At 46.9% G+C, this 26,713-nt stretch overlaps 1 protein-coding gene across 2 annotated transcripts in view; it reads left to right on the top strand.

Moving 5' to 3' along the window:
* The window catches only part of LOC115079764 (NACHT, LRR and PYD domains-containing protein 3-like), a 150,489-nt gene that overhangs the window by 13,321 nt on the left and 110,455 nt on the right, over positions 1-26,713 (top strand). For both annotated transcript variants that reach the window (XM_029583613.1, XM_029583605.1), the window contains exons 2-3: positions 3,299-3,408; positions 15,313-15,473. In XM_029583613.1, the coding sequence (XP_029439473.1) occupies positions 3,339-3,408; positions 15,313-15,473 (231 nt within the window). In that variant the 5' untranslated portion in view covers positions 3,299-3,338. The remainder of the gene's footprint in view (positions 1-3,298; positions 3,409-15,312; positions 15,474-26,713) is intronic.

Genomic DNA, 26,713 nt, shown 5'->3' with positions numbered 1-26,713 from the left:
CTCCTAACCAACCTTCATCTCACTTTCTTCATATACGCCGACGATGTTCAGATACTCATTCCCATCCCTGAATTCCTATATGCCTGGGAAAATCACCTCACGTCCATTAAACAACTCCTAAATCAAATGAGCCTCACCCTCAACACGGAGAAAACCGAATTACTAATACTAAACCTCAAACATAAAGACATTATCCCCCTCCCAACATCATCTCATCAAACAAAACCTCTGTTTATCAAAAGAAGTCAAAAACCTAGGCGTCACCATAGATAATGAATTAAACCTAAAGAAATTCATAAACGCAACCACAAAAGACTGCTTCTACAAACTCCATGTGTTAAAAAACTAAGGCCCCTCCTCCATCAACATGACTTCAGAACAGTCCTCCAAGCTCTCATTCTATCCAAATTAGACTTTTGCAATTCCCTGCTGCTAGGACTGCCCGCCCCCTCCATCCTCCTCCATAAAGCCCCTACAAATGCTCCAAAATGCAGCTGCTAGAATCCTCACAAACACCAGAAAGAATGAACACATCACCCCTAAACTAAGAAACATCCACTGGCTCCCCATACACTTCAGAATACGCTTCAAATGTCTCACACTAATCCACAAAACACGATACAATCAATCAATAAACTGGTTCAACACCTCCCTCCACTTCCAACTCCCCCGAAGACCCACAAGATCTGCCAACAACGGCATCTTACCCACAACCGCCCCAAACTGACAAACCTAGCAGCAACACGGGAACGCGCCTTCTCCCTGGCCAGACCCACCATAGGGAACACAAGACTTGAACCGAGCACACACAATTTCAAAGAGAAACTTAAAACGTGGCTCTTTGAGCAAGCCTACCAATAACCCTCCTCTCCTCCCACAGCCAACCGCCCCCATCCCCACTCCCTCGAGCGCACTACAGAGCATGTGCCCCACCCCTTCACCACACAATCTCCCACTACTTAAACAATTATCCTTACCTGTTTTTCTCAGAGGTTTTGCTCTCTTTCTCAGTTCCTTCATGCTCCTTCCCCCCCGTTATTCGTTACATAGCGCTCTACGCATTGCTAATCCCATAGTTACCTATACTGTTCGATGTATTTTCTTTTCATTTTCCAACTGTTGGTATGTAAACCGATGTGATGTGTTAACGAACATTGGTATATAAGAAACGTTAAATAAATAATAAATAATACGCGAATAGCATGATGCCCCCCTTGCGGGAGCCATGCGCACATTAAGAAAGCGGGCACTGAGTTTTCAACACCCGCTTTCTGCATTTTTTTATAGTGTCAGCCCCCAAGGTAGTAACTGCCACTCTGTGCAGGTTACCCCCATGTTTCTGTTAAGGGCAGTAACTGCCGCTCCATGAAGGTTACCCCCATGTTTCTGTTAAGGGTAGTAACTGCCGCTCCGTGCAGGTTACCCCCATGTTTCTGTTAAGGGCAGTAACTGCTGCTCCGTGCAGGTTACCCCCATGTTTCTGTTAAGGGTAGTAACTGCCGCTCTGTGCAGGTTACCCCCATGTTTCTGTTAAGGGTAGTAACTGCCGCTCTGTGCAGGTTACCCCCATGTTTCTGTTAAGGGCTGTAACTGCTGCTCCGTGCAGGTTACCCCCATGTTTCTGTTAAGGGGAGTAACTGCCGCTCCGTGCAGGTTACCCCCATGTTTCTGTTAAGGGTAGTAACTGCCACTCTGTGAAGGTTGCCCCCAAGCCTTTTCATTCATTCCCATCCTCTAGCCTTTAGGGATCCACAGTGTTTATCCCACGCCCCTTCATAGTTTTAGTCTTCACCACTTCCTCTGGAAGGGCATTCTAGGCATCCACCACCCTCTCCATGAAGAAATATTTACTGACATTGGTTTTAAATCTTCCTCCCTGGACTTTCAAATCATGACCCTTATTCTACTAAATTGTTTCCAATGGAAAAGGTTTGTTATTGACCATGGATCATTAAAACCTTTCAGGTATCTGAAGGTCTGTATCATATCTCCCCTGCATCTCCTCTCCTCCAGGGTGTGCATATTTACTTCCTTCATCCTCTCCTCCATAAATCATTCGATGGAGACCAACCATCATTTTGCTCACTCTTCTCTGGACCACCTCCATCCTGTCTCTGTCCCTTTTGAGATATGGTCTCCAGAACTGGACACAGGTGAGGCCTTACCAAGGCCCTGTACAAGGGGATTATCACTTCCCTTTTCTTACTCGATATTCCTCTCTCTATGCACTGGAGAGTACAGAGAAGGGTGACCATAATGATTTATTTATTTATTTAGAATTTTTTATATACCGACAACCGTTTGCACATCGTATCGGTTTACAAATAACTTGTACCTTTTCGGCAATGCCTTTACATGGAACAATAACTATGAGTACAGGAACTAACAAACTAACAAGGAAACAGAGTAACTATTTACAAGATTCAATGGTATATTGTTCATAAACTGATTAGGGATATAGTCCATAAAATGATGAAGGAGCTGGGTAGGCAGAAGGAGAATTACAGGATTTGCGATCAAACAGTAGGGTAGCAGATGTAGGTGTGAATGAAGGTTTTATCAGAGGGGGGGAGAGAAGAGAGGAATGAGCAGTTTAACGAAGTGTTAGCAGGAGGGGAAGTAGAAACACATTGTACAAGGATATACAAAGGAAATGTACTATACACAGCTCAGGGAGTCGTCAGGAAGGTGGTTATCGTAGGAAGGGTAGGCCTGTAGGAACAGCCAGCTTTTTAGCTTTTCTTAAAATTTGGCTGTAGAGGTTTCGGTGCGTAAGTCTGGGGGCATAAAATGATAAAGGGGATGGAACAGCTCCCCTATGAGGAAAGGCTGAAGAGGTTAGGGCTGTTCAGCTTGGAGAAGAGACGGCTGAGGGGGGCTATGATAGAGATCTTTAAGATCATGAGTGGACTTGAACAGGTTAATGTGAATTGGTTATTTACACTTTCCGATAATACAAGGACTAGGGAGCAGTCCATGAGGTTAGTAAGTAGCACATTTAAAACAAATCAGAGAAAATTCTTTTTCACACAGCATATAATAAAGCTCTGGAATTTGTTGCCAGAGGATGTGGTTAGTGTAGCTGTGTTTCAAAAAGTTTTGGATAAGTTCCTGGAGGAGAAGTCCATAAACATCTATTAATGGAGTTGACTTGGGGAATAGCCTCTGGCATTAGTAGCATGGGATCTACTTAATGTTTGGGTACTTGCCAGGTTGTTGGAAACAGGATGCTGGGCTTGATGAACCCTTTGTGTGTCTTGTATGACAACTTCTTATGTTCTTATGTTTTGTGTTTCAGGCCGTGGATCTGCAGGGAGCTGGATGGTAGGACCTGTGAGATGAACTCAGGTGCCAGAATGAGGGGGCATCTCCCTTCCGGGCCCCCTCTGCAGGACACCAGAAGCTCAGGTATGTTGGGTCTCAGAGCCATTGAGCTCTGTGTGGATTCTACTGCTGTAATCTACTTTGAAGTGTCTGACAAATCACAAAGGTGAAATATAAATTGAATTACTTAATTTCTTGGCTAGGAATAATCCTCCCTTGAGCTGGGCCAGTGGAAAGGTAAAATCACAAGGGCTAGAAGAGTTTTCAAAATACACAAATGAGACAACCCCTTTAGGAAACCTGGTCTAATGTTAATTGACTCATTTATGTGCAGTCTCAGCTTGGATGTTGACCAATATTTTGAGACAATGCAGATACCATGGAGGTGCTGCTACCTCTTGTGCTGGAAAAGTCACTAAAGACAAAAGAGGCACTCACCTAAATGCACAGCCTACGCCGTACCAGTTTCAAGCACTCATGAACACATTGCAATTTCTTGTTAGGACGACATCATAATTGCTGCTCTGGACCATCATAATGCCCATACCCACTAAGCTACTGCTTTGCTGTTGCACGTACTTACCAGGTTGCATATAATCATAGCTCCTTCCTTAAGTTGGTCTGACCCAGTATGGCATTTTCTTATGTTCTTAACTGTACGGTAGACGTGGAAGTGGATGAGCGGTCTCAGCCGTTTCAGGGTTTGTAATTTAAAAAAGCAAACCTTTGTGGTATTATTGATGAATTTTTTTAGGTTCAGTTGATTGTCCACGGTGACTCCGAGGTTTCTTACTTGGGAGGAGAGGGATGGTTGAACAGTGGGAAGATTGTTGGAAACTACATAATTGACATCCTGGGAGACTAGGATTCAGGCTATCTCTCTCTTTCATACACACAAGCAAGCTTACTCTCATGCACATGTTCAGATTTGCTTTCTTTCATACACACAGGCAAGCTCACCTTGAATACTGTGTACAATTCTGGTCGCCGCATGTCAAAAAAGATATAGTTACGATGGAGAAGGTACAGAGAAGGGCAACCAAAATGATAAAGGGGATGGAACAGCTTCCCTATGAGGAAAGGCTGGAGAGGTTAGGGCTGTTCAGCTTGGAGAAGAGACAGCTGAGGGGGGATATGATAGAGGTCTTTAAGATCATGAGAGGTCTTGAAGGAGTAGATGTGAATTGGTTATTTACACTTTCAAATAATAGAAGGACTAAGGGGCATTCCATGAAGTTAGCAAGTAGCACATTTAAGACTAATCAGAGAAAATTCTTTTTCACTCAACGCACAATAAAGCTCTGGAATTTGTTGCCAGAGGATGTGATTAGTGCAGTTAGTGTAGCTGGGTTCAAAAGAGGTTTGGACAAGTTCTTGGAGGAGAAGTCCATTAACTGCTATTAATCAAGTTTACTAAGGGAATAGCCACTGCTATTAATTGCATCAGTAGCATGGGATCTTCTTAGTGTTTGGGTAATTGCCAGGTTCTTGTGGCCTGGTTTGGCCTCTGTTGGGGACAGGATGCTGGGCTTGGTGGACCCTTGGTCTGACCCAGCATGGCCATTTCTTATGTTCTTATGTTTTTTATACTTTTTTTTTACATATAAAATACTTTCCTTTTTCTTAATCCAGCAGCAGTTTTTAAATCATGGAATCACCCAAAATAATGCTATGTTTCGAGAAAAACTCTGCTTCGGGGTAAACTCTGTGAAGATGTCATCATTTAGTAGCCTCAGACTGTTCAAAATGTCATGCCCATGATCAGTCTGAGGCTTATAAATGATGACATCTTTACAGAGTTTCTCTCGAAACATAGCATTATTTCGGATGATTGGCTGATTCCATGATTTAAGACCTGTTTTGGTCAGATGATTATCAACATTATTTACAGAGGCTAGGTACTTGGCAGTAATGTGTATATGTGGCGTGCACCTGGAATGTTCAAACGCTGCGCCTTGCTGAGGTATTCCAAGTTTTTATGGTCTGTATAGACCGTAATCGTGTGTTGCGCCCCTTCCAGCCACTGCCTCCATTCCTCGAAAGCCATCTTTATAGCCAACAATTCCTTATCACCAATTCCACAGTTCTTTTTGGCCTGAGAAAACTTGCGGGAGAAATAGGAGCACGGGAGTAGTGTTCCTTGGTCGGAGTGTTGACTAAGAACAGCCCCTACAGCGACGTCAGAGGCGTCCATTTCCACAATGAATGGCCAAGTTGGATCTGGGTGGTGGAGACAGGGTTTTTGCAAGAATGCCGTCTTGAGTCTCTTGAAAGCCTGTACAGCCTCACTGGGCCAATTCCTGGGATCAGCTCCCTTTTTGGTCAGAGCTGTGATTGGTGCCACAATATGAGAATATTGTGGAATAAAATCCCTGGAAAAATTGGCAAAGCTAAGAAAATGTTGTAATGCTCGAAGTCCCACTGGTTGCGGCCACTCCCGGATGCTAGCTAGTTTATCCGAGTCCATTCGGAAGCCGGTGGTAGAGACGATGAAGCCCAGGAAGGGTAAGGATTGCTTCTCAAAAAGGCATTTCTCCAGCTTTACAAATAACCAGTTTTCCCTTAGACATAGGAAAACCCGTCGGACATCTGCGCGATGGTCAGCCAAGCTCTTGGAATAGATTAGAACATCGACAAGATAAATGATTACTCCTTTATGCAGCATGTCCTGAAATACTTCTTTCATTAAGTTTTGAAATACTGTGGGTGCATTACACAGTCTGAATGGCATCACAAGATTCGTAATGACCGTCGCGTGTATTAAACACGGTCTTCCATTCATCTCTGCGCTTTATTCAGACCAGGTTGTAGGCACCACACAAATCTAGTTTAGAAAATACTTTGGCTCCGTGAAGGCGGTCTAATAGTTCCGGAATCAGGGGAAGAGGGTAGCGATCCTTGCGGGTGATTGCATTGAGTCCCCTGTAATCAATGCATGGTCTCCATGACCCGTCCTTCTTCGGTACAAAGAAGAACCCTGCATCAGCTGGAGAAGTAGAGGGATGGATGAACTCCCGATCAAGATTCTCTTTTATGTATTGAAACATGGCTTGTGATTCCGGTCCTCCCGGCACAGTCAAACGAACGATGTGCCGGGAGGATCTCTGCTTCCTCTTTGGAAAAGACATCGAGAAGTCAGCATACTGTGGAGGCAAATGAAGCTTAGTGGCAGCAAGTTGCACCTTGGGTTGCGGTCTCTGATGTAGACAAGTCGTAAAACATTCTGAACTCCAAGCCATGATCTGGAGAGTCCTCCAGTCAACGATGGGTGAGTGTTTTTGTAACCAAGGAAGACCCAGTATCACTGGGTGGACTGCTGTTTCCAGAATGAAGAAGGATATCTCCTCCTTATGGAGGATCCCCATATGGAGGGTTATCGGGGCCGTACGGGAGGTGACTCGGCCTGGAAGAGCCTCCCCCTGGCTGGAGGAGATGAATAAGGGTGACTTGCGAGGAATCACTGGTAATTGTAGTTGATGGACCAGTTTTGCTAGGATGAAGTTTCCCCCAGCCCCTGAATCAGAGGGCCAAAGTCGTAAAGGATCCATGACAGAATTGCAGCGTGACTGGAACAATACAGTGAGGAGCGAGATTGCTCCCTAGGGTCAGCTTCTCGATGATGCCTAGGTCCAATAGTTTCCCGGATGTTCAAGGCATTGAGCCAATAGAAGTCCATTGCTACCGCAGTAAAGACATAGTCCTATCCTCCTTCGGCGCTGTTTCTCCTCGCCTGTCAGGTGACTCCACCCTAACTGCATAGGTTCCTCCCTACCTTCTCATGATGCTTCAGAAGCGGTTGGTGAGACCACAGGACAGGAGAAGGTAGGGGCCAAAGGAACCATACGCCGGGCTGGTCTGGTCTCCTTAACACACTGTTGTAATCGCTGATCGATATAGCCTGCCAGATCAATGAGCGCCTCCAGATTTCCCGAGCGGCTAATTCGTCTTTAATGCGGGGAGATAACCCCTCCAGGAATATTCTTCATAGGCAATCCGTACGCCATCCCAGCTCGGACGCCAGTGCGGAATTCCACTGTGAAATCGGCCAACGTGCGTGTACCTTGGCGAAAGTTGAGGAGCTCCAAGGAAGCTCTAGACTGACGACTAGGTTCGTCAAATACTTGATGGAAGGTCTGGACAAACCAGGACAAGTAACCCAAAATGGAGTCTCTGCTTTCCCACAGAGGAGATGCCCAGGCCAGGGCTTTTCCATCTAATAATGAGATGAAGGAAGTCTTAACATGGTCCTTTGGAAACTGTTGTTCCTGCAAGGAGAACCTGATGAAACAGTGGTTCAAGAATCCTGGGCACTGTTTGACTTCTCCTGCAAATCGAGGTGGAGCGGGCATACGAGTCACCGAAGAAGGAGTAACTGGAACTATCGGAGGAGGAGCAGCAGCCTCTGTTCTATGGACAGAATCTAGACGGTTTGCCAGGCATTCAACGGTGGCGGTTAAAGCCTCTAGGCACTGCTGCTGCTGCTGCATAAGTTGTTGAATTTATCCGGAATAGCCTGGAGGCTGAATAAATCCACCGGGTTTCCGGAAGGTGGTACGGACAACAGCACTACTGGTTAGGGTTCCACAGAACAAGCCGAGTGGCCCTCCGAGGAGCGGATAGCCAAAGGGTGAAGGGGAGCCACCGAGGAGCGGTGGAGCTCTGGAATTTGTTGCCAGAGGATGTGGTTAGTGCAGTTAGTGTAGCTGGGTTCAAAAAAGGTTTGGATAAGTTCTTGGAGGAGAAGTCCATTAATGGCTATTAATCAATTTTACTTAGGGAATAGCCACTGCTATTAATTGCATCAGTAGCATGGGATCTTCTTAGTGTTTGGGTAATTGCCAGGTTCTTGTGGCCTGGTTTGGCCTCTGTTGGAAACAGGATGCTGGGCTTGATGGACCCTTGGTCTGACCCAGCATGGCAATTTCTTATGTTCTTACTCCAGACACTCCTACTAGAATTGGATACCCAGAATGAACAGTCCAGTCCAAGGATCTGGGTAGACTGTGAGGTGCAGAGACGAACTCCAGGAAGAAGGTCCAGGGCAGGCAGCAAGGTGCAGTGACGAAGTCCAGGCAGAAGGTCCAGGGCAGGCAGCAAGGTGCAGAGACGAGGAACAGGCCAAGGTCCGGACGGGCAGCAGGCAGGCAAAATCAAAGGAACAGTTCGAGGTCAAACCAGAAGAAAAGTAATACGGGAAGAGGCACAGACAGCCAAGCACAACAGGAACCTTGTTGCAAGGCGACTTCCTGGTCTCAGGGAGAGGTTTTAATCTCCCTGGCTGATGACATCATCTTCCGGGGCCGGCCTGGTTTTCACACCACGGCTCCTTTAAGGGGCGGAGCCTGCCGCACTCTACCCAATGCTGGCTGAAAAGACGCCGGGGAAGTCGCGCCGCGGATCGTGCGCGGCCTGCCGTGTCGGGAGGGCCTTGTAACAAGATGCCCGAATGGGAGGTAGGCAGACCTGCACCGTACTAAACACACACACACTATGATACAAGATACGAGATATATAGTAATGAAAATATAGCTTTATTTACAGCACACATACTTCATTTCCCTTGACTATAATACATACCAAATCAGCATCCTGCCACTCATCAGGTCAGGGAACCCCAGTGCGACCCAAAAACAGGAGCACACAGCTAATCAGCATCCTGCCACTCATCAGATCGGGGAACCCCGGTGCAACCAAAAAACAGGAGCACACAGCTTCAACGGGAAAGATCCTGCGCCACTCGTCAGTGCACAGGTGAGGCTCCAAGTTCCCACCGGAGGACCCTGAACTTTTATAGGGCTTTGTAAACAAGTGTGTGTGCGTAGATGAGCCAGCACCTGGGTCTGGGAACCGTTCTGCAGGGCTGCTGGCCAGGCATCCCTCCTCCTGTTGAATCAGGTCCCAGGCACAGACAAGCTACTCTCCCCCACAACCACCTGTGAAAGCCCTACTGATAAACAGCTTTTTGCTTAAAAAACAAGTCCCCAGCTTAAAATGTGACAGGACAGCATAATGTTTGTTCTGAGAGCAATTTTTTTTAACCCATCGTATTACATTCCACCTGTTGCTCTCAGGACAAATTACATATGGTCTCTTCATAATGCACCTTTCTAATCCATGCTTGTGTTACTAAAGCAGAATACATGTTAACATATACATACAAAAAGTACTGTTGTTATTAGTACTAAAACTATTAAAATGGGGTGAATTACCCAATTCCAAAAATTAGTAGCTTTTGGTGAAGTGCCAGTAAAAATATCCCAACTTTGGGCAGTGTCTGATTCAGTTTTAGCTGCTAATTTGATAACTTATCCTGAGTAATAATGGCTTGAGCTTTGTTGCCAACATGGACTGATTAATCAAGCTAACATGATGTTGCAATGTACAAAGTCCTTAATTAAAGAAGAAAATCACAATCTGTCTATTGCTCTCTCTCTCTTCTTTCTGGTTGTCTCACCTATCAAAACTTAAAAACCTTCAAAAGAGAACTAAAAACCTGGATGTTTACCAAAGCCTACCAACTCACCCAATGACTCTAAAACATCACTTCCCTCCTATTGACCCTATGCAAACGTGTGGAGCCTATGCAAGCACGTAATATAACACATAGCTTAAATTGTATAGTTTGACATCCGAACTACTTTTATAAAGCCTACAATATATATGTTAACAATCACAGGAACCTTTTAGAAACTCTGTTAAACATCAAAACTTTGTAAACCGTTGTGATGGCGAAACCGAACAACGGTATATAAAGCTCAATAAGTAAATAAATAAAATACACTACAAATGATTGTGAAAACAACAACTTCTCTCCCTCTAAGTTCTTATCAGTTTTCAGAAACAGCTGTACGGCCTTCAAACTAGTCTGTGTCTGGCTGAAAACTCTGAATCCATTTGGCCTCTCCAACATATTCCACCCCTGGATTCAGAGTTTTCACACAGACGCCTGCTGGATGAAAAGTTTGCTAATCTATATTTACATTGGTCAGAACAATGCGTATTAATTGTTGGATATAAACATGCATTAAACTCTGGTCCTCATAGGACTAGCAAATATAAGAGACCAGGGCTACTACCATATTTGCAAGAAAAGCTAAATCCATTAACTCATTGCTCCCTCTGTGCAGTTGGTCAGAATAGCCTTATCAAGAATACCTAAGCCCCATCGAAGCTGCATGGCCCTGGAATTTAACTGACCCAGAAGTCTTCCCAATTTAAAACATTAGCAAGGTGTGCCTCTGGCCTGCCTGGAGTATCCACAGTGATCCGTCACAGTATCTTCAATCATCCGTTGTGATCTCCATTCTGCATGTTGTATGTGGTTGGCCTCTCTGACTTCTGGGGGACACCCAGCTCATCAGGAGATATATAGGCCAATGTTCATGGATTATCCAGTATCAGGCTTACTGCGCTCAGTATAGCCTGCGTCCACATGTGCAGTTATTTGGGTGCCTCGCCACCCCTCCATGAAGTATTGTCTCAGGTCCTTGCTCAACAGCATCTCCCACTGGCAGCATACAGCCTACTAATCTCCTTATCTTTTAGGTATCTGGAACAGTTAAACTCAGGTGTAGTACATACTCTCCAACCCCCTGGAGGTGCCAAACCCCCCCCCCCCCCCCCCCCCCCCAACAATAATAAAAAACAATTCCTGTTTCAAAAATCTATTCTAGTTCTTTCTACAAAAAGAAAAATTACCATCTGAACCATTAACACGGAGAAGAGCAACTACGGAGCAATAAAAGTGCATCAATTCAGACTGTATCATTAATGTGAGAATCATAATAGCAGCGTCTGCAAGTAACAGTGTGACTAGGTATTACTGAGTGTATCACAATCATATTTCATCATAATAATCAGTTATTACATTTCAAAGAGAGAGACATGTTGCTTAAAAACATTGTCTAAGTAAGGCCACCCCCATGGAAGAAGGAAATTCTGAGCACTTCAGTCCATAAAATGAAAGATGCAAGATGTCTTCTGTGGCAAAGGGTGGGATGATTTCACGTTATGAGGTCCATGACAAATGATGTGTACAATTCTCACGGCCCAGCACTCTGGAAGCTGTCCTTGAAGTACAGCCTCTGCACTCTCATCACTAGTTCAGATGTTTGTGTTTATGGATTAATACCTGATATGAGATAAATAAAAAACTAAAATTAAGTAAATAAGAATCTCTACAATAAGCATCGATAACTTCTTGTATGTAATAATCCCTATATACACTATTCATATGGATATCCAATATTGTTTTATCATAGTTCAAAGAAACAGCTACCAAATGTATAATCCCTTCTTTGTTTCCCAACTTTCCTATAAAGTAATACAATATTCAGACCAAAGCAACCCAGATACTTAGTCATCCATTCACTCAAACTGTACCTAAACCCCAAACGGTGGAAGGAGGAAAAGTGGAAGAAAAAGAAAACAAAAAACCGCCCCACAGTACCCCCTTACTTGCAAGAAAACAAAAGTTAACAGGGGAAAAAAGGAGGAAGAGAAGAGAGAAGAAAAAATAAAAAATGCAATTATCAACCCATAGCATATTATACTCTAGAACATTATTTAAAACATTTTGTCCATAAAACTTCAGCAGTGACTGCTTCACTTAAATAATGACAGAAGCTATTTATTCACTGCACTTTTCTATAGCCAGTAAACTGTCTTCATCTATACACAATGTAACATGTACAACACATAATGACACAAACAGAACACATGACAGAGAACCACAGACAGGAAACAATGTAACATGTACAACACATAATGACAAACAGAACACCTAATGACAGAGAACCAGACAGGAAACAATGTAACATGTACAACTCATGACACACAAACAGAACACATAATGACAGAGAACCACAGACAATAAACAATTATCGAACATTAGAGCTAAAAAAAATAGGCCTTTTAAAAGTAAAAAAAAAAAAAAATCTTTGGATCCAGAATTAAGCGAAAATCAGAATTTTTAAAACAGATCTGTTCAAAAAAACAAAACAAAATCTAGGAGAGAAAAAAAACCTCAGCTTTTACACTTTGTCCCATACAGCAGCTTTTATTCTTGTAAATCTGTAAAAGAAAAATCTCACATACAAAGAGAGGTTAATTTTAATCTTTTAAATCACATTACAAAGTATTAAATGGCTAGCTATAAGTAACAGAGCTATACCATTAAAGTAGAAAACCACTACTTTGATTAACTTCTAACTAAAAGATTCTGATTGCTTAATCACAGAAACCAGAATTTTTACATTCCTTCAAACTTGGACACGCCAGATAGAAGGGAGAGAGGAGGAAGGAAAAATGTTTACTAGACAGATCTCTCCCTGCTTCTACAAAATCTTTTTGCTCAACCTATAGCTGCACAATTAAAATATTACAAACTTTACATTAGGTTATCAGCTGAGGCCACGCACCCCACTGTTTCAGTGGGGTGCGTGGCCTCAGCTGATAACCTAAGTAAGTATTGGGTGTGCCACATAGAGAGTAGAAGGACTGGGGTCAGCCACCCCCAACTTAATCTGCGGGCCTGCTGGGAAGGGAAGGTAAATACTGAATGTAAAATCCATGATTTGTGACAATGTTTTGCTGCTGTATGTCCTTTTCTCCTGCATCAATAACAAATGCCAAGAAACTTCTAACTAAATGCAGGCCTTCCCTTTAACGTCCTGTCATGGATGCACGCAGTGGTGAAATTCTCACTCCCCCCTATCTTCTGGATCATTTGCTCCCCTGTTCGCAGTTGTCTTTGTATTACCTTCTTTTTCATTCTTATAATCAGAGGAGGATTTGGATATACGGTGTTCCCAAAGGATTTTTAATTCTTCAAGTAACTATTTAGACGGGTAATTTCAGACTTTAAAGTTTCATTCCGAGTACTAGCAATTTTTAGCTTCTCAATTAAATCAGTCCCACGCAGCTCATAGCATTGTCTATCTTCTGCAACCAGGCAGAAAAGAAATTCTCCTGTTTAGCCAATTACAGTTTTCTTGCCTCAACTTATCTGTCATCATCTTAAGGCATTGTGACTAAGCACTCCTAATTTTTAACAGTAGCCATATTAACGTTGTGCTCTGCTTACTCTTATTTTTTAGCATTGTGGCATGGATATACTTAGAAATCTTATTTTCTACATCATGAAAAGAATTTAAGTCTGCTGTGACATTAGAATCCCATATACTGCTGCTGCAATCTCCAAAAGGTGCTTTCTCTTTGTTTCGGCTTTTAATTCTAGTTTAATGTCCTTGTGATTCTTAACAAATGATACCTTCTGTTGCCACATATTGCTAAAGTTAAATACACACACAGAATATTCTTTACTCAGTAGATTTTCTTATGCACTATCCTGCTTTCTGCAGATTACCAGAAAAATTCTTAACACAAGCTAGACGTTCCCAACATAAACAAATCAGCCCTTCACACTAAAAGATGAAGGGGACCACAGACACAAAGTAAAGGCTCATATAAAACTTGCACCTTTGATTCTTAGTTTTCATACAGCATTTTATATGGTTTATTCTCCCATCCCAGAATATCCAGGAAGTCTCTTAACCCACTAGCTTCACCCTTTTTTTTATTTTTACAAGATATATACATTTTATATTGTTTATTTAAATGTTATGCTACACTAATTTCCTTTCACTTTCTGCGTAGCCCGGCTCACTGCACCACGTTGTATTTGTATCGCGCCACCCGTATGGCTGCCCTCTCTGCTACCACTTGATATTTGTCTGCTTTATCTTTACAAAGTTGCAACTGACATTGCAACAACACTCTATCCTGCTTTAAAATCTAATTCTTCTTGAGCTGCTGCTATTTGCTACTGCAACTCATTAACCCTTAAGTGAGCTTTCCTATACCCAGTAAGAAGTATCCATCCCTGCCGGGCAATGCGCGCCATTTCTTTCCCTGCAACTATAGGGATCTTTTTTTTATAAAATATCCACCATCTCTTGGGGTTCTATGCCCACTTTCACACAAACCAGTATTACATCCCCACTCCTTGGCCAACAAGGAGTAGGGAACATCTTTGCAGCTGGGAATTTCCATTTGGGCTTTCACCTCCTCCCCTGCAGATTCTTTACTGCCCTTCTTTCATTTTTCCTCTTAATCAAGGACATCCTGCTCACAGCGCCAAATGTTACAAGATGCCCGAATGGGGGAGGTAGGCAGACCTGCACCGTACTAAACACACACACACACTATGATACAAGATACGAGATATAGAGTAATGAAAATATAGCTTTATTTACAGCACACATACTTCATTTCCTGTGACTATAATACATACCAAATCAGCATCCTGCCACTCATCAGGTCAGGGAACCCCAGTGCGACCGAAAAACAGCATCAGGTCAGGGAACTCCCAGTGCGACAGAAAAACAGGAACACACAGCTAATCAGCATCCTGCCACTCATCAGATCGCGGAACCCCGGTGCGACCGAAAAACAGGAGCACACAGCTTCAACGGGAAAGATCCTGCGCCACTCGTCAGTGCACAGGTGAGGCTCCAAGTTCCCACCGGAAGTCCCTGAACTTTTATAGGGCTTTGTAAACAAGTGTGTGTACGTAGATGAGCCAGCACCTGGGTCTGGGAACCTTTCCGTAGGGCTGCTGGCCAGGCATTCCTCCTCCTGTTGAATCAGGTCCCAGGCACAGACAAGCTACTCTCCCCCACAATCACCTGTGTAAGCCCTACTGATAAACAGCTTTTTGCTTAAAAAACAAGTCCCCAGCTTAAAATGTGACAGGACAGCATAATGTTTGTTCTAAGAGCAATTTTTTTAACCCATCGTATTACAGGCCTCCGTGCCAGCGGACCATCAGAGGTAGGGGGGCCTGGCCGAGGGCTACCGCGGCCAGGTACCACAAAACAATCAACACTAGTAACTGCAGGTCTCTTCCATTACACTCAGTACATGAACCCTGCTCATAAAAGGTGCATTCAGACCTCTGTGAATAACTCATGTACCAAATTCTCCTAGATGCTGAGCTGAGGCAGACTCTCGCCTCCTTTGATGACAGAGACCTGCGCAGGATCACCACCTTATACCAGCCAAGACTGCAGCAAGCAATGAACGAAATTAGCTGCACCATCTCAGCAATTCTACACCAGAAAAACCTGATCACCGACAAAGAGCAACAGGTAATGAGAGTGAGAGACAGAGTGAGAGTGACAGCCCTGAGAGACGCAGGAAGGACTCACAGACACAGAGCATGAGATAATGAGAGTGAGAGAGATAGCCCTGAGAGACACAGGAGGGACTCACAGACACACAGCATCAAATAATGAGTGAGATGTTATGGGAGTCTCAGTTTAGTGGACCCTTGGGCCGGCCTGCAGGAGATTGGGAAAGGTGGTCAATGTCTCTAGTAAGTGGCAGACCGGGAGGCAGATGTTCAGGCAGGACGTAGATGCTCTTCACCCTGGAAACTGGTACTCCCCCAGGAGGAGCCCGTAGCAGCCCAACCGCTGGGACTTAGGTGGCTTCACCCTTGGAAGCCGAAGCCCCCCTGGGAGGAGCCCGTAGGGGCCCGGCCACTGGGACTTAAACGGGTGGGGATCAAGACTGGGAACTGGAACCAGACTAGGACAGTAGGTCAGTACTGTAGCAGGACTCGGGTACTGGAACCAGGCAGGAACTGTAGCAAAACTCGGATACTGGAACCAGGCAGGAACTGTAGCAAGACTCGGGTACTGGAACCAGGCAGGAACTGAGCAGGTAAGCAGGAATGGAGCAAATAGTAAGGCAGGTCACTCCGGGGCACAACGCAACAGGGAACCGGGAGGTAAGCCCGTTGCAAGGCAAAGACTGAATGTCTGCGGCGTCTGACGTCAGGAATTGGGCGGAGTCACCACTGGCGGGAAACTGCCTAGAAAAGTGCCCAAGTGGCACGCGTGCGCGCCTAGAAGCAGGGCATCCATGGGAAGCTTCGCGGCGGTGCAGCCGCCAAACAAGGCCGCAAACCAGACCACCGGAAGCGGGAGCAGGTCCAGGAGCACAGACATAAGGGTCAGAAACGCAACTGTACCTCCCCTCTTACGCCCGCTCTTAGCCAGTCTGGGTTTATTTGGGTAGTCCAGATGGAACTGCTGTAATAAGTCCTTGTCGAGGATGTTATGGGCCGGTTCCTAAGAATTATCCTCAGGTCCGCAACCCTCCCAGGCAAGCAAGTACTCCCATTGGCGTTGATGGACCCGGACATCCAAGACCTCACGTACTTGATACGTAACCTCGTCCGGTACTGAAGGTTCTGATGGTTCAGGAGCCCGGGAGTGGTATCTGGATAAAACAAGAGGCTTCAGCAGTGACACATGGAACACGTCATTTATGCGCATGGAGGAGTGTAGGCGTAGTCGGTATGAGACTGCTCCCACTCGTTCAGCGACTCAGAAAGGTCCACAGAATCTCGGAGCTAGTCTTCGAGACTGAATATGTAGCTGTAGATTTTTGGTACTTAGCCAGACGCGGTCTCCTGGAAGGAAGATGGGTGCTGGCTGACGATGCCTATCCACCCATTTCTTGGCAGACTGGGCGGCTTTACAGATCTTTCCCTGGATAGACGTCCACAAGGAAAGAAGCTGGCGGGCTGAAAGTTGCACTGCCGGGAGTGTACTAGGTTCAGGTGAAGGCAAGGGCGGTCGAAATTGCTTCCCATAGACGACAAGGAAATGCGAACTTCCAGTAGCAGCATGCATGTGATTATTATATGAGAACTCCGCCCACGGAAGTAGCTTGCCCCAATTATCTTGTCGTTCGTTCACGAACGAACGGAGAAAAGTCTTCAAGGTTCGGATAGTTCGTTCCGTTTGCCCATTACTTTGAGGATGGAACGCAGACGAAAGACTAAGTTGCACATTGAAACGTTTGCAAAGTGCTTTCCAATAACGAGCAGTAAACTGTGGTCCTCTATCAGAGACTATATCTTGCGGGAGACTGTGAAGTCTAAAGATATGCTGAGCGAAAAGGTTAGCTATGTCAGGTGCAGAAGGGAGCTTTGGCAAAGGGACAAAGTGCGCCATCTTGGAGAATCGGTCTACGGTCACCCAAATGACCAAATTACCTCCTGAGACGGGAAGGTCCACAATGAAGTCGATGGAGATGTGTATCCAAGGCTCCACCGGGATGGGCAATGGTTGCAACAGGCCCTTGGGCCTCCCGATGAGCGGCTTTTGAACGGCGCAGGTAGGGCACGAGCCCACAAAAGCTTGGACGTCCTGTCTTACTGTCGGCCACCAGTAGAATCGGTTCAAGAAGTCTAAGGTCCCTTTACAGCCAGCATGGCCCCCAGTGAGGGAGTCATGGGCCCAAGTGAGAACTGCTCTCCGGGAGCGACGTGGAACGACGGTCTTCCCTTGGGAGGACACCAAGGTTGCTGCAAGACTTACTTTCACAGGATCCAAAATATACTGAGGTGTGTCAGGAGTCTCTTAGACCTCAGAGGAGCGCGAGAGCGTGTCAGCTTGAACATTCTTAGAGCCGGGTCGATAGCGTAAGGTAAAGTCGAACCGATCAAAAAACAGCGACCACCGGGCTTGCCTTGGGTTCAGGTGTTGGGCTTGCTTCAAGAGTGCTAGGTTTTTGTGATCGGTGTAAATCATAACCGGGTGGTTGGCTCCTTCCAACCACTGTCTCCATTCCTCCAGGGCAAGTTTCACGGCTTGCAATTCTTTGTCACCAACACAGTAGTTGCTCTCTGCCGGGGAGAATTTCTTTGAGAAATATGAACAAGGTAACAATTGTCCAGAATCAGAGTACTGGCTCAGCACGGCCCCCACGGCCACATTGGAGGCATCGACTTGCACCACAAAGGGCCGGCTGGGATCCGGATGACGAAGGCAGGTGTCTAACAAGAAGGCTTCCTTAAGGGCCTCAAAGGCTTGGCAGGCGGGAACAGGCCAATCCACCGCGTTGGCCCCCTTTCGAGTGAGGGCAGTCAACGGGGCCACAATACGGGAGTAGTTAGGAACAAAGTGACGGTAGAAATTGGAAAAGCCGAGGAAGCGTTGCAACATTTTAAGGCCCTTCGGCCAGGGCCAATTCTTAATTGCCGCCACTTTCTCAGGATCCATTTGAAAGCCTGTTGCAGAGACTATGTAGCCCAGGAACGGAAGGGACGTCTTCTCAAAGCTACATTCCAGTTTCGCATACAGACCATGCTCCCTAAGTATTTGGAGCACTTGATGGACATGCTGACGGTGTGAAGGCAGATCCTGGGAGTAGACTAACACATCGAGGTAAACGATTACGCAGGTGTTCAGAAGGTCCCGCAACACCTCATTCATCAGGTGCTGGAACACCGCTGGGGCATTACATAAGCCGAAAGGCATCACAAGATACTCGTAATGCCCGTTTCTGGTATTAAACGCGGTTTTCCACTCATCTCCGGGATGGATTCTGACTAAGTTGTACGCTCCTCGTAATTCCAACTTTGTGAAAATCTTTGCTCCCTGGAGCCGATCGAGGAACTCCGGGATTAACGGGAGCGGGTAACTGTCTCACTTAGTAATGGAATTTAGGCCTCGATAATCTATGCACGGTCTCAGCGAGCTGTCCTTCTTGCTGACAAAGAAGAAGCCTGCCCCTGCAGGCGACCTGGACGGGCAAATGAACCCCTTGGCCAAATTCTCTGAAATGTACTCTGACATGGCCCGGGTCTCAGGTAATAAGGGATACACCCTTCCTCGGGGGGGCATAGCACCAGGTAACAAGTCTATAACGCAGACATACGGACGATGCTGCGGAGGATCTCCGCCTTGGAAAATACATTCGTAAAGTCCTCATAAGGTGCAGGAGGACCTAAGGCAGAGTGCATTAATGGAAGTGCGGGAATCTTAGGCACTTTCATACAATTAGCTAGGCAGAAAGGGCTCCACTTGACAATCTGTAACGTATCCCACTGAATTGTGGGCGAGTGCTTCTGTAACCACGGCAACCCTAGCATCACAGGGTGGACAGCCTTATCCAACACTAGGAAGGCTATCTCCTCCGAATGGATCGCCCCGGTGCGGACAGTAATGGGTGCCGTGGACATCAGAACAGGTCCTGGAAGGAGCGTCCCCTGGATAGAGGTAATTCTTAACAGGACCTCCCGTCTATGCGTAGGGATTCGCAACTGGGAGACTAAGTCCCGCAGGATGAAATTACCTCCGGCTCCAGAATCCAGGAACGCCATCGTCTCAAAAGAACCTCCAGGATATTCCAGGGTAACAGGGACGGTACGTTGAGGAGCTGTAGCACAGCCTAGGAGGAGCTCCTCCCGACCTCCTAGGCTTTGGTGTTTTCTGCACGCTCCTTGCAGCGTGCCAAGAAGTGGCCCTTCTGACCACAATATAAATACAACTTCAACGAACGGCGACGTTGCCTTTCTTCAGCAGAAAGCGGGGCCCGTCCCAGCTGCATGGGTTCACAGGTGGGAGCATCTGGACGAGAAATGTTGGGAGAAGACAGGTCTCGCTGGCCCATGAGCAGGACTGTGGCGAGAGGAGCGCTGCAACTTGGCCCGTTGTTGTAGGCGGCGGTCAATGCGAGCAGCCATCTCTATCAAGGCGTTGAGGTTCTCCGGCAGATCTCCAGCAGCAATCTCATCCTTTATGCGTCTGGAGAGACCCTCCAAGAAGATGGCCTTAAGACTACCATCCTGCCAACCTACTTCTTGGGCTAAAGTCCGAAACTCCATAGCATAATCTGCCAAGGAGCGAGCCCCCTGACGGAGTTGCAGCAGATCATATGTAGCCGTGGCTACTCGGGCGGGCTCAAAGGCCTGGCGGAAGTTCGAGATGAACTGTTGTAAGTCCGTTAGCGAAGGATCATTGTTTTCCCAAAGGAGAGACGCCCATATTAAGGCTTTCCCATCAAGCAGGGACAGGATATACGCCACTTTCACTGCATCCGAGGGGAACTGCCGAGGCAACAGAGAGAACCGTACAAAACATTGGTTCAGAAAGCCGCGGCAGGTCCTTAAATCTCCAGCGTAGCGGGAGGGTGCCGGTAGCTGAGTCACAGAAGAGCTGTGTCCCTCGGGGACCCTGCCAGCAGGAGGCAAGGACTCCAGGCACGAGGATAGCCGTTCCACCATGGCTGCCAGAGTATCAATGCAGCTCTGGTGCTGTAGCATTTGCCGGGCCATCCCAGGCAGATCAGAGGGAGTGGGCACATCCGCCGAGTCCATGGCCTTGCAATCTGTTATGGGAGTCTCAGTTTAGTGGACCCTTGGGCCGGCCTGCAGGAGACTGGGAAAGGTGGTCAATGTCTCTAGTAAGTGGCAGGCCTGGAGGCAGATGTTCAGGCAGGACGTAGATGCTCTTCACCCTGGAAGCTGGTACTCCCCCGGGAGGAACCCGTAGGGGCCCGGCCGCTGGGACTTAGGCGGGTTGTGGATCAAGACTGGGAACTGGAACCAGACTAGGACAGTAGATCAGTACTGTAACGGGACTCGGGTTCTGGAACCAGGCAGGAACTGTAGCAGGACTCTGGTACTGGAACCAGGCAGGAACTGTAGCAGGCAAGCAAGAACCAAGCAGGTACCGTAGCAGGCAAGCAAGAACTAAGCGAATAGCAAGGCAGGTCACTCCGGGGCACAAAGCAACAGGGAATCGGGAGGCTAACCCGTTGCAAGGCAAAGACTGAATGTCTGCGGCCGGCTTATCAAGGCCGCGGCATCTGACGTCAGGAATTGGGTGGAGTCACCACTGGCGGGAAACGGCATAGAAAAGCGCCCAAGTGGCACGCACGCGTGCCTAGAAGCAGGGCGTCCATGGGAAGCTTTGCGGTGGTGCGGGCCCCGCGGAGACGCTGCCAAACAGGCTGCAAACCAGACCTCCGGAAGCGGGAGCAGGTTCGGGATCACGGAGGTAAGGGGCTGGTCGCGGCCAGAACTGCAACATCAGATAATGAGATTGAGAGACAGAGTGAGATTGACAGCCCTGAGAGACGCAGGTGGGACTCACAGACACAGAGCATGAGATAATGAGTGAAAGACAGAGCGAGAGAATGATGGAGGGGAGAACAGGAGGGACTCACAGACACAGGTAATGAGTGAGAGACAGAGAGTGGGAGTGGTGAGAGGGAGTGAACACATAGGAGGAACTCACAGATACAGAACATCAGGTAATGAAATTGAGAGAGAGAGCAATAGTGCTGAGAGAAAGTGTGAGGGAGGAGAGACACAGGAGGTGATCACAGATACAGAGCGTCAGGTAATGAGAGTGAGAGACAAAGCAAGAGGCTGAGAGGGAAAATGAGAGAAGGGAGACAGAAGAGGGACTCACAGACACAGAGCATCAGATAATGAGAGACAGAGAGTGAGAGTCCTGACAGAGTGTGATGGAGGGGAAAACAGAAGGGACTCACAGATACAGTGTCAGGTAAAGAGAGTGAGAGAGAGAGAGTGAGAGTGCTGAGAGAGAGGATAATGAGAGGATACACAGGAGGGTCTCACAGATACAAAGCTCAGGTAATGAGAGTGAGAGAGTGAGAGAGAGTGCTGAGAGTGTGAGGGAGGTGAGTCACAAGAGGGACTCAGAGACACAGAGTGTCAGGTAACGACAGTGAAAGACAGAGTGTGGGGAAGAGATTGAAGAACACTGGAGCATGTGGAAGGGGTAGGGATGTGAGTGTTGCAAAGTGGACCTTTGGACTGAGCTGGCGTTGGCGCAACCCACAGGGAGGAGCCCTATAGATCCCATCTTCGGTAGGTGGAGCAGGGGCTCAACTGGAGGTTCACCAATACCAGCCCTCTTTCCCCTTAGATTGAGTCCTAGGGTACCGGAGTCGGCTGGACTTAGGTACGAGCCTCTGTGGAGATGTGGATCCATCACATAGGCTGTACAGGCCAGCATGGAGAGAAGCAGATTCAGGACAAGCAGTGGTCAGGGCTGGCAGCAGGCAGCAGAGGCTGGTGTAGGCTGTGCTCAGAGGCAGGCAGAGTTCAAATAGTGACCAGGTACGGTCCAAAGTCAAAACCAAGAGTAATCAGAAGTGAAAGCCAGGAGTCCAATTCAAAGAGGTGAGGAGGGAAGCAGGACAAATGAGTCTGAAGGCAAATGAGGGGAGGCAGACCACAAAAACAAGAACTCAGAAGAACAGACTTGTGAGGGAACAGGACACAGGAACTCAAATAGACACACAGCAGAACAAGCACCAGGATCAAGGATCAGAAACCAGGAATGCAGAGGCAAACTGCTACTCCAGTGGTTGACCTATTGTTGAAGCATCTGAGGAGTACCAGATTAAGCTTAAATAAAGAGTAGCTCCTGATGTCAGAGGGATCCACGAGGAATTTCCCACCATGGGCCCTTTAAAAGACAGCAAGTTCAGCGTGAGTGCATCTACAGAAGTCTGAAGCACCTGGCAGCTGCATTCCTCAGACCTAGCGGCCTGCCGCCTTTCAGTCTGGGAGGCCTGCCCCGCCAGCTCAGGGCTGCATGTAAGAGTGGCTGGTCACGGGTCCATCCCGCAACCAGCCAAACACAATAGTACCCCCTCCTCTAAACCCCTCCAGAGGATTTGGGTTTCTTGGGGTGTGAGGCGTGAAATTACTTCAGGAGCTTTTTGTCCAATATATTGGAGGCGGCTCTCAAGTATTCTCCTCCAAGCCATTCACCCCCCTTGATATCAGGTATTCTCATCTTTTGGCTTGATGTCTGACATCCAGGATTTTTTCCACCTGATAAGTAGCATCTTCTTCCTTGGATACCTCTTGGGGCTCGGGCAGTTTCCTAGAGGAACACGTGAAAATTGGAGGCTTAAAAAGGGAAATGTGGACTACATTATGGACTCCCAAGGAAGCTAGTAGGTGCAACTGGTAGGTTACTGGGCCCACCTGAAGGGTGGTTGGGAAGGGCCTGATGTAACCGAGGGCAAGTCTCATGGTGGGCATCCAAAGACAAATATGATGGGTGCTAAGCCAGACGTTGTCCCCTGGCTTAAATTGTGGCACAGATCTATGGTGTGCATCCATGGCTTTTTTGGCTCTCTTCATCACCTTCTGGAGCATCTTCTCAGTGCAGACCCAGAGTTCCTGGAGCTCCTCATCAGGTCAGTTGAGCCACAGGTGAGGGGGTGGTCAATGGAATTGGTAATATAGGAGATGGCTGTCTTCTATACACAATTTGAAAAGGAGATGACCCCATGGCGGAGCTAATGTGGGAGTTTTGGGAAAACTCTGCCCATGGAAGAAGAGCAGCCCAGTTGTCTTGGCAATCGTTCACATAGTCTCTAAGGAAGCCTTTCAGTGTCCGATTGGTTCCCTCGGACTGCTATTAGCTTGGGGGTGGTATGCCGTGGTGTAGGCCAGGCTGATGTCTCATTTTTTCAGAGGGAGCACCAGTATTTGACTGTAAACTTGACACCCCAATCGGAGACAATATGTTTGGGCAAGCTATGCAGACGGAAGATGCGGTGAGTGAATAATCAGGCTAAGTCCAGGGCCGTGGGAAGGCTGGGAAGAAGGATAAAGTGAACAATTTTAGAGAACTGGTCAACTACAACCCAAATAACTATGCAGCCTTTAAAGAGGGGAAGGTCCACCACAAAATTGGTGGACACATGGGTCCAGGGTCCCCAGGATCGTGTCACTAAGGGTTTCTGCTGTGCACATGTGGGACAGGAGTACACCTAGGCCTGGTCATCTCTCTGCTTTTAGGGCTACCAGTAGTATTGCTGGAGCAGCGTGAGAGTTCGGACCCGTCCAAGGTGACCTATGACACAGGAATCGTGTACCTACTTTAACACTTTCTCTCAGCGTTTGCATGGAACAACAGTCTTCCCTGGTGGAACGATCATGGTGGAGGCCAGAAGGGTCTGAGATGGATCAATAATGTGCCTGGGTGTATCTGGAGTGTCCTTTGTTTAGACTTTCTTGGTGGCTGACCAGTACCTCAGTTCAAAGTCAAAACATGCGAAGAACAGCGACCACCAACCTTGGTGGGTGTTCAGTTGTTGAGTATGATGAAGATGTTCTAAGTTTTTGTGATCAGTGTAAATAGTAATGCAATGCTGAGCATCTTCAAACCAATGGCGCCTTTCCTCAAGTGCAAGCTTGATAGCCAACAGTTCTCTGTCCCAGTTCCATAATTGTGTTCCATGGAGGAGAATTTCTGCAAGAAGGAGGAACAGGGATGAAGGACCCTATATCAGAGTGTTGACTCAGAACTGCTCCTACCCCCAGCAAGGAGGCATCGACTTCAAAGATAAAGGGGCGTGTTGGGTTAGGATGCTGGAGGCACGGTTCTTGTAGGAATGCATTCTTCAACTCTTGAAAAGCAGTAACTGACTCTGAAGGTCAGGCTTTGGTGTTGGCTCCTTTTCGGGTGAGTGCTGTGAGTGGGGCCACAATCCAGAAGTAATTGGGAATCTATCTATTTATTTATTTTTATATGCCAATATCCATGGTAACATCGTACCGTTTACAACATAATAAACATTTAAATTAATAAAATACATCATCATTAATAAAATATACATTAGAAACAAAAATAAATTAAAATTGCATTAAAATAAAATAGATCAAGCTATCCTAAAAGTTATAAAATCATATGCCAAATCAACAATAAAATAAAAGCATTAGCTTAAGACTACTATATTTCGGAATTTATCAATAGATCGAGGTATCGGATTTGGTCACGTGAATGCTTGTTGGAATAGCCAAGTTTTCAGTTTCTTTTTAAATGTCTGCAGATTCACCTCTAGCCCTTAATTCTGATGGTAATGAGTTCCATAATTTGGGTCCTGCTAGAGATAAAGCTCTTTCTCTTACGCTACTTTGACTTTGCTTTAGTCTCCGGGATTGACAAGGGATATACTCTCCCTTGAAGTCGTTTGGTGTTAGGTAGCAGATTGATGGCATAGTTGTACACCCTGTGGAAAAGCAAGGTCTCAGCCTCCCTCTTGGGGAAACACATCAGTATACTCGGGGAGGCAGCCCTAGCAAGGTTGTGGATCAATGCGTACTGGTTCAATGCAGTAATGATTCAATGCATTACAGGCACGAATTGTGGCAATGGGAGCCCCAACTCATCAGCTGTAGTGAACCCCAGTAAAAGCGAGGAGAGTGAACTTGCAGTTAGGGAAACCCCAGCATAACGGTGTTACCACCTTGTTAATGAGATGGAAAACTATGCTCTCCACATGTAGGATACTGATGCAGAGGTGCCGAAGTGCCATAGCCAGGGTGATCCGGCCGGGGAGAGACTCCCTTCAATGGAGGACATAACGAGACCTTGGGCAAGTCACTTTACCTTCTATTGCCTCAGGTACAAAACTTAGATTGTAAGCCCACTGGGATAGGGAAATACTTACAGTACCTGAATGTAAACTGATGTGATCTCAGATTGAATGTCTGTATATAAAAATTATAAAGAAATAGAGACATCTTCCTGGCCACTATGGGAAGCTGCATGTAGTGGATGCAGGCTTTCAATATAAAGTTCTCCCCGGCACCTGAGTCAACCAGTGCCAGGGTGGCAAACTCTTAGTTATCCAGAGAAATAGCCAACAGAAGGGACAATTGAGGAGCTAGAATCATGAAGCCTAGGATCACCTCCCCACTAGATCCTAGGCTTGTTAGTTTCCCAGCTTTGGAGGGCAGCGAGCAAGCTGGTTCCCAGTCCTGGCACAGTAAAAGTAGAGACCCAGCTGGTGGCAGCAGCAGAGCCTTTCCTCAGGGGTAAGGCATCCCTGTCCAAGTTGCATTGGTTCTTACGATTGCGCCTGGGCTGGAGCTGCCACCAGTGCGTGCGTGGAGAAAGGGTGCAAAAATGAAGGAGTCAGCACAAATGGTCTGCATGGTGGGCTAAGCTCCCAGGCCCACTGCTGAAGATAGCGGTTGATTCTCCCACCCAGATCAATAAGAGCATCCAGAGGTTCAGAAAACTCACGGGTGGCTAGCTCATCTTTCACGCAGGATGATAGCCCCTCCATAAAGATTCAATGAGGCTGTCCTCTCTCCAGTTCAACTCTGTGGACATGGTCCAAAACAATGGCATTAAGGTGTAGGAGGTCCAAACCCATGAGGGCCAGGCAGCCGGGTTCATGAACAATGAGCTTAAAGTGTTATAAACCTGGAATGGACCCTTAGTCCGAGAAAGGGTAGGGGCTACTTCAGAGAGAGTGAACCCTCGAGACCCCTCTCGTTGGAAGGCGAGGCCTGTTACTGCAGAAGTTGAAGAGATGCTTCACCACTGGAAGTCCTTGATCCCCCCAGGAGGAGCCCGTAGGGACCAGGACTGCTTGAACTTAGGTGAATCATAGAGGACGGAAAGTTGGTCTGGATGCAGGCACCTCCTGCGGGTTGTGGTCTCCAGACTGCTGGCGCCTCCAGCAGGTCGTAAGTCCATCCAGTAGTGACAGCCGAAGAGTGGTTGAAAGCAGGTCCAGTAGTCCA

The sequence above is a fragment of the Rhinatrema bivittatum genome, chromosome 1, assembly GCF_901001135.1.
Source record: "Rhinatrema bivittatum chromosome 1, aRhiBiv1.1, whole genome shotgun sequence".
Classification (NCBI taxonomy): domain Eukaryota; kingdom Metazoa; phylum Chordata; class Amphibia; order Gymnophiona; family Rhinatrematidae; genus Rhinatrema; species Rhinatrema bivittatum.
Note: the sequence above shows the minus strand (reverse complement) of the source record. Positions and strands in the feature narration are given on the sequence as shown.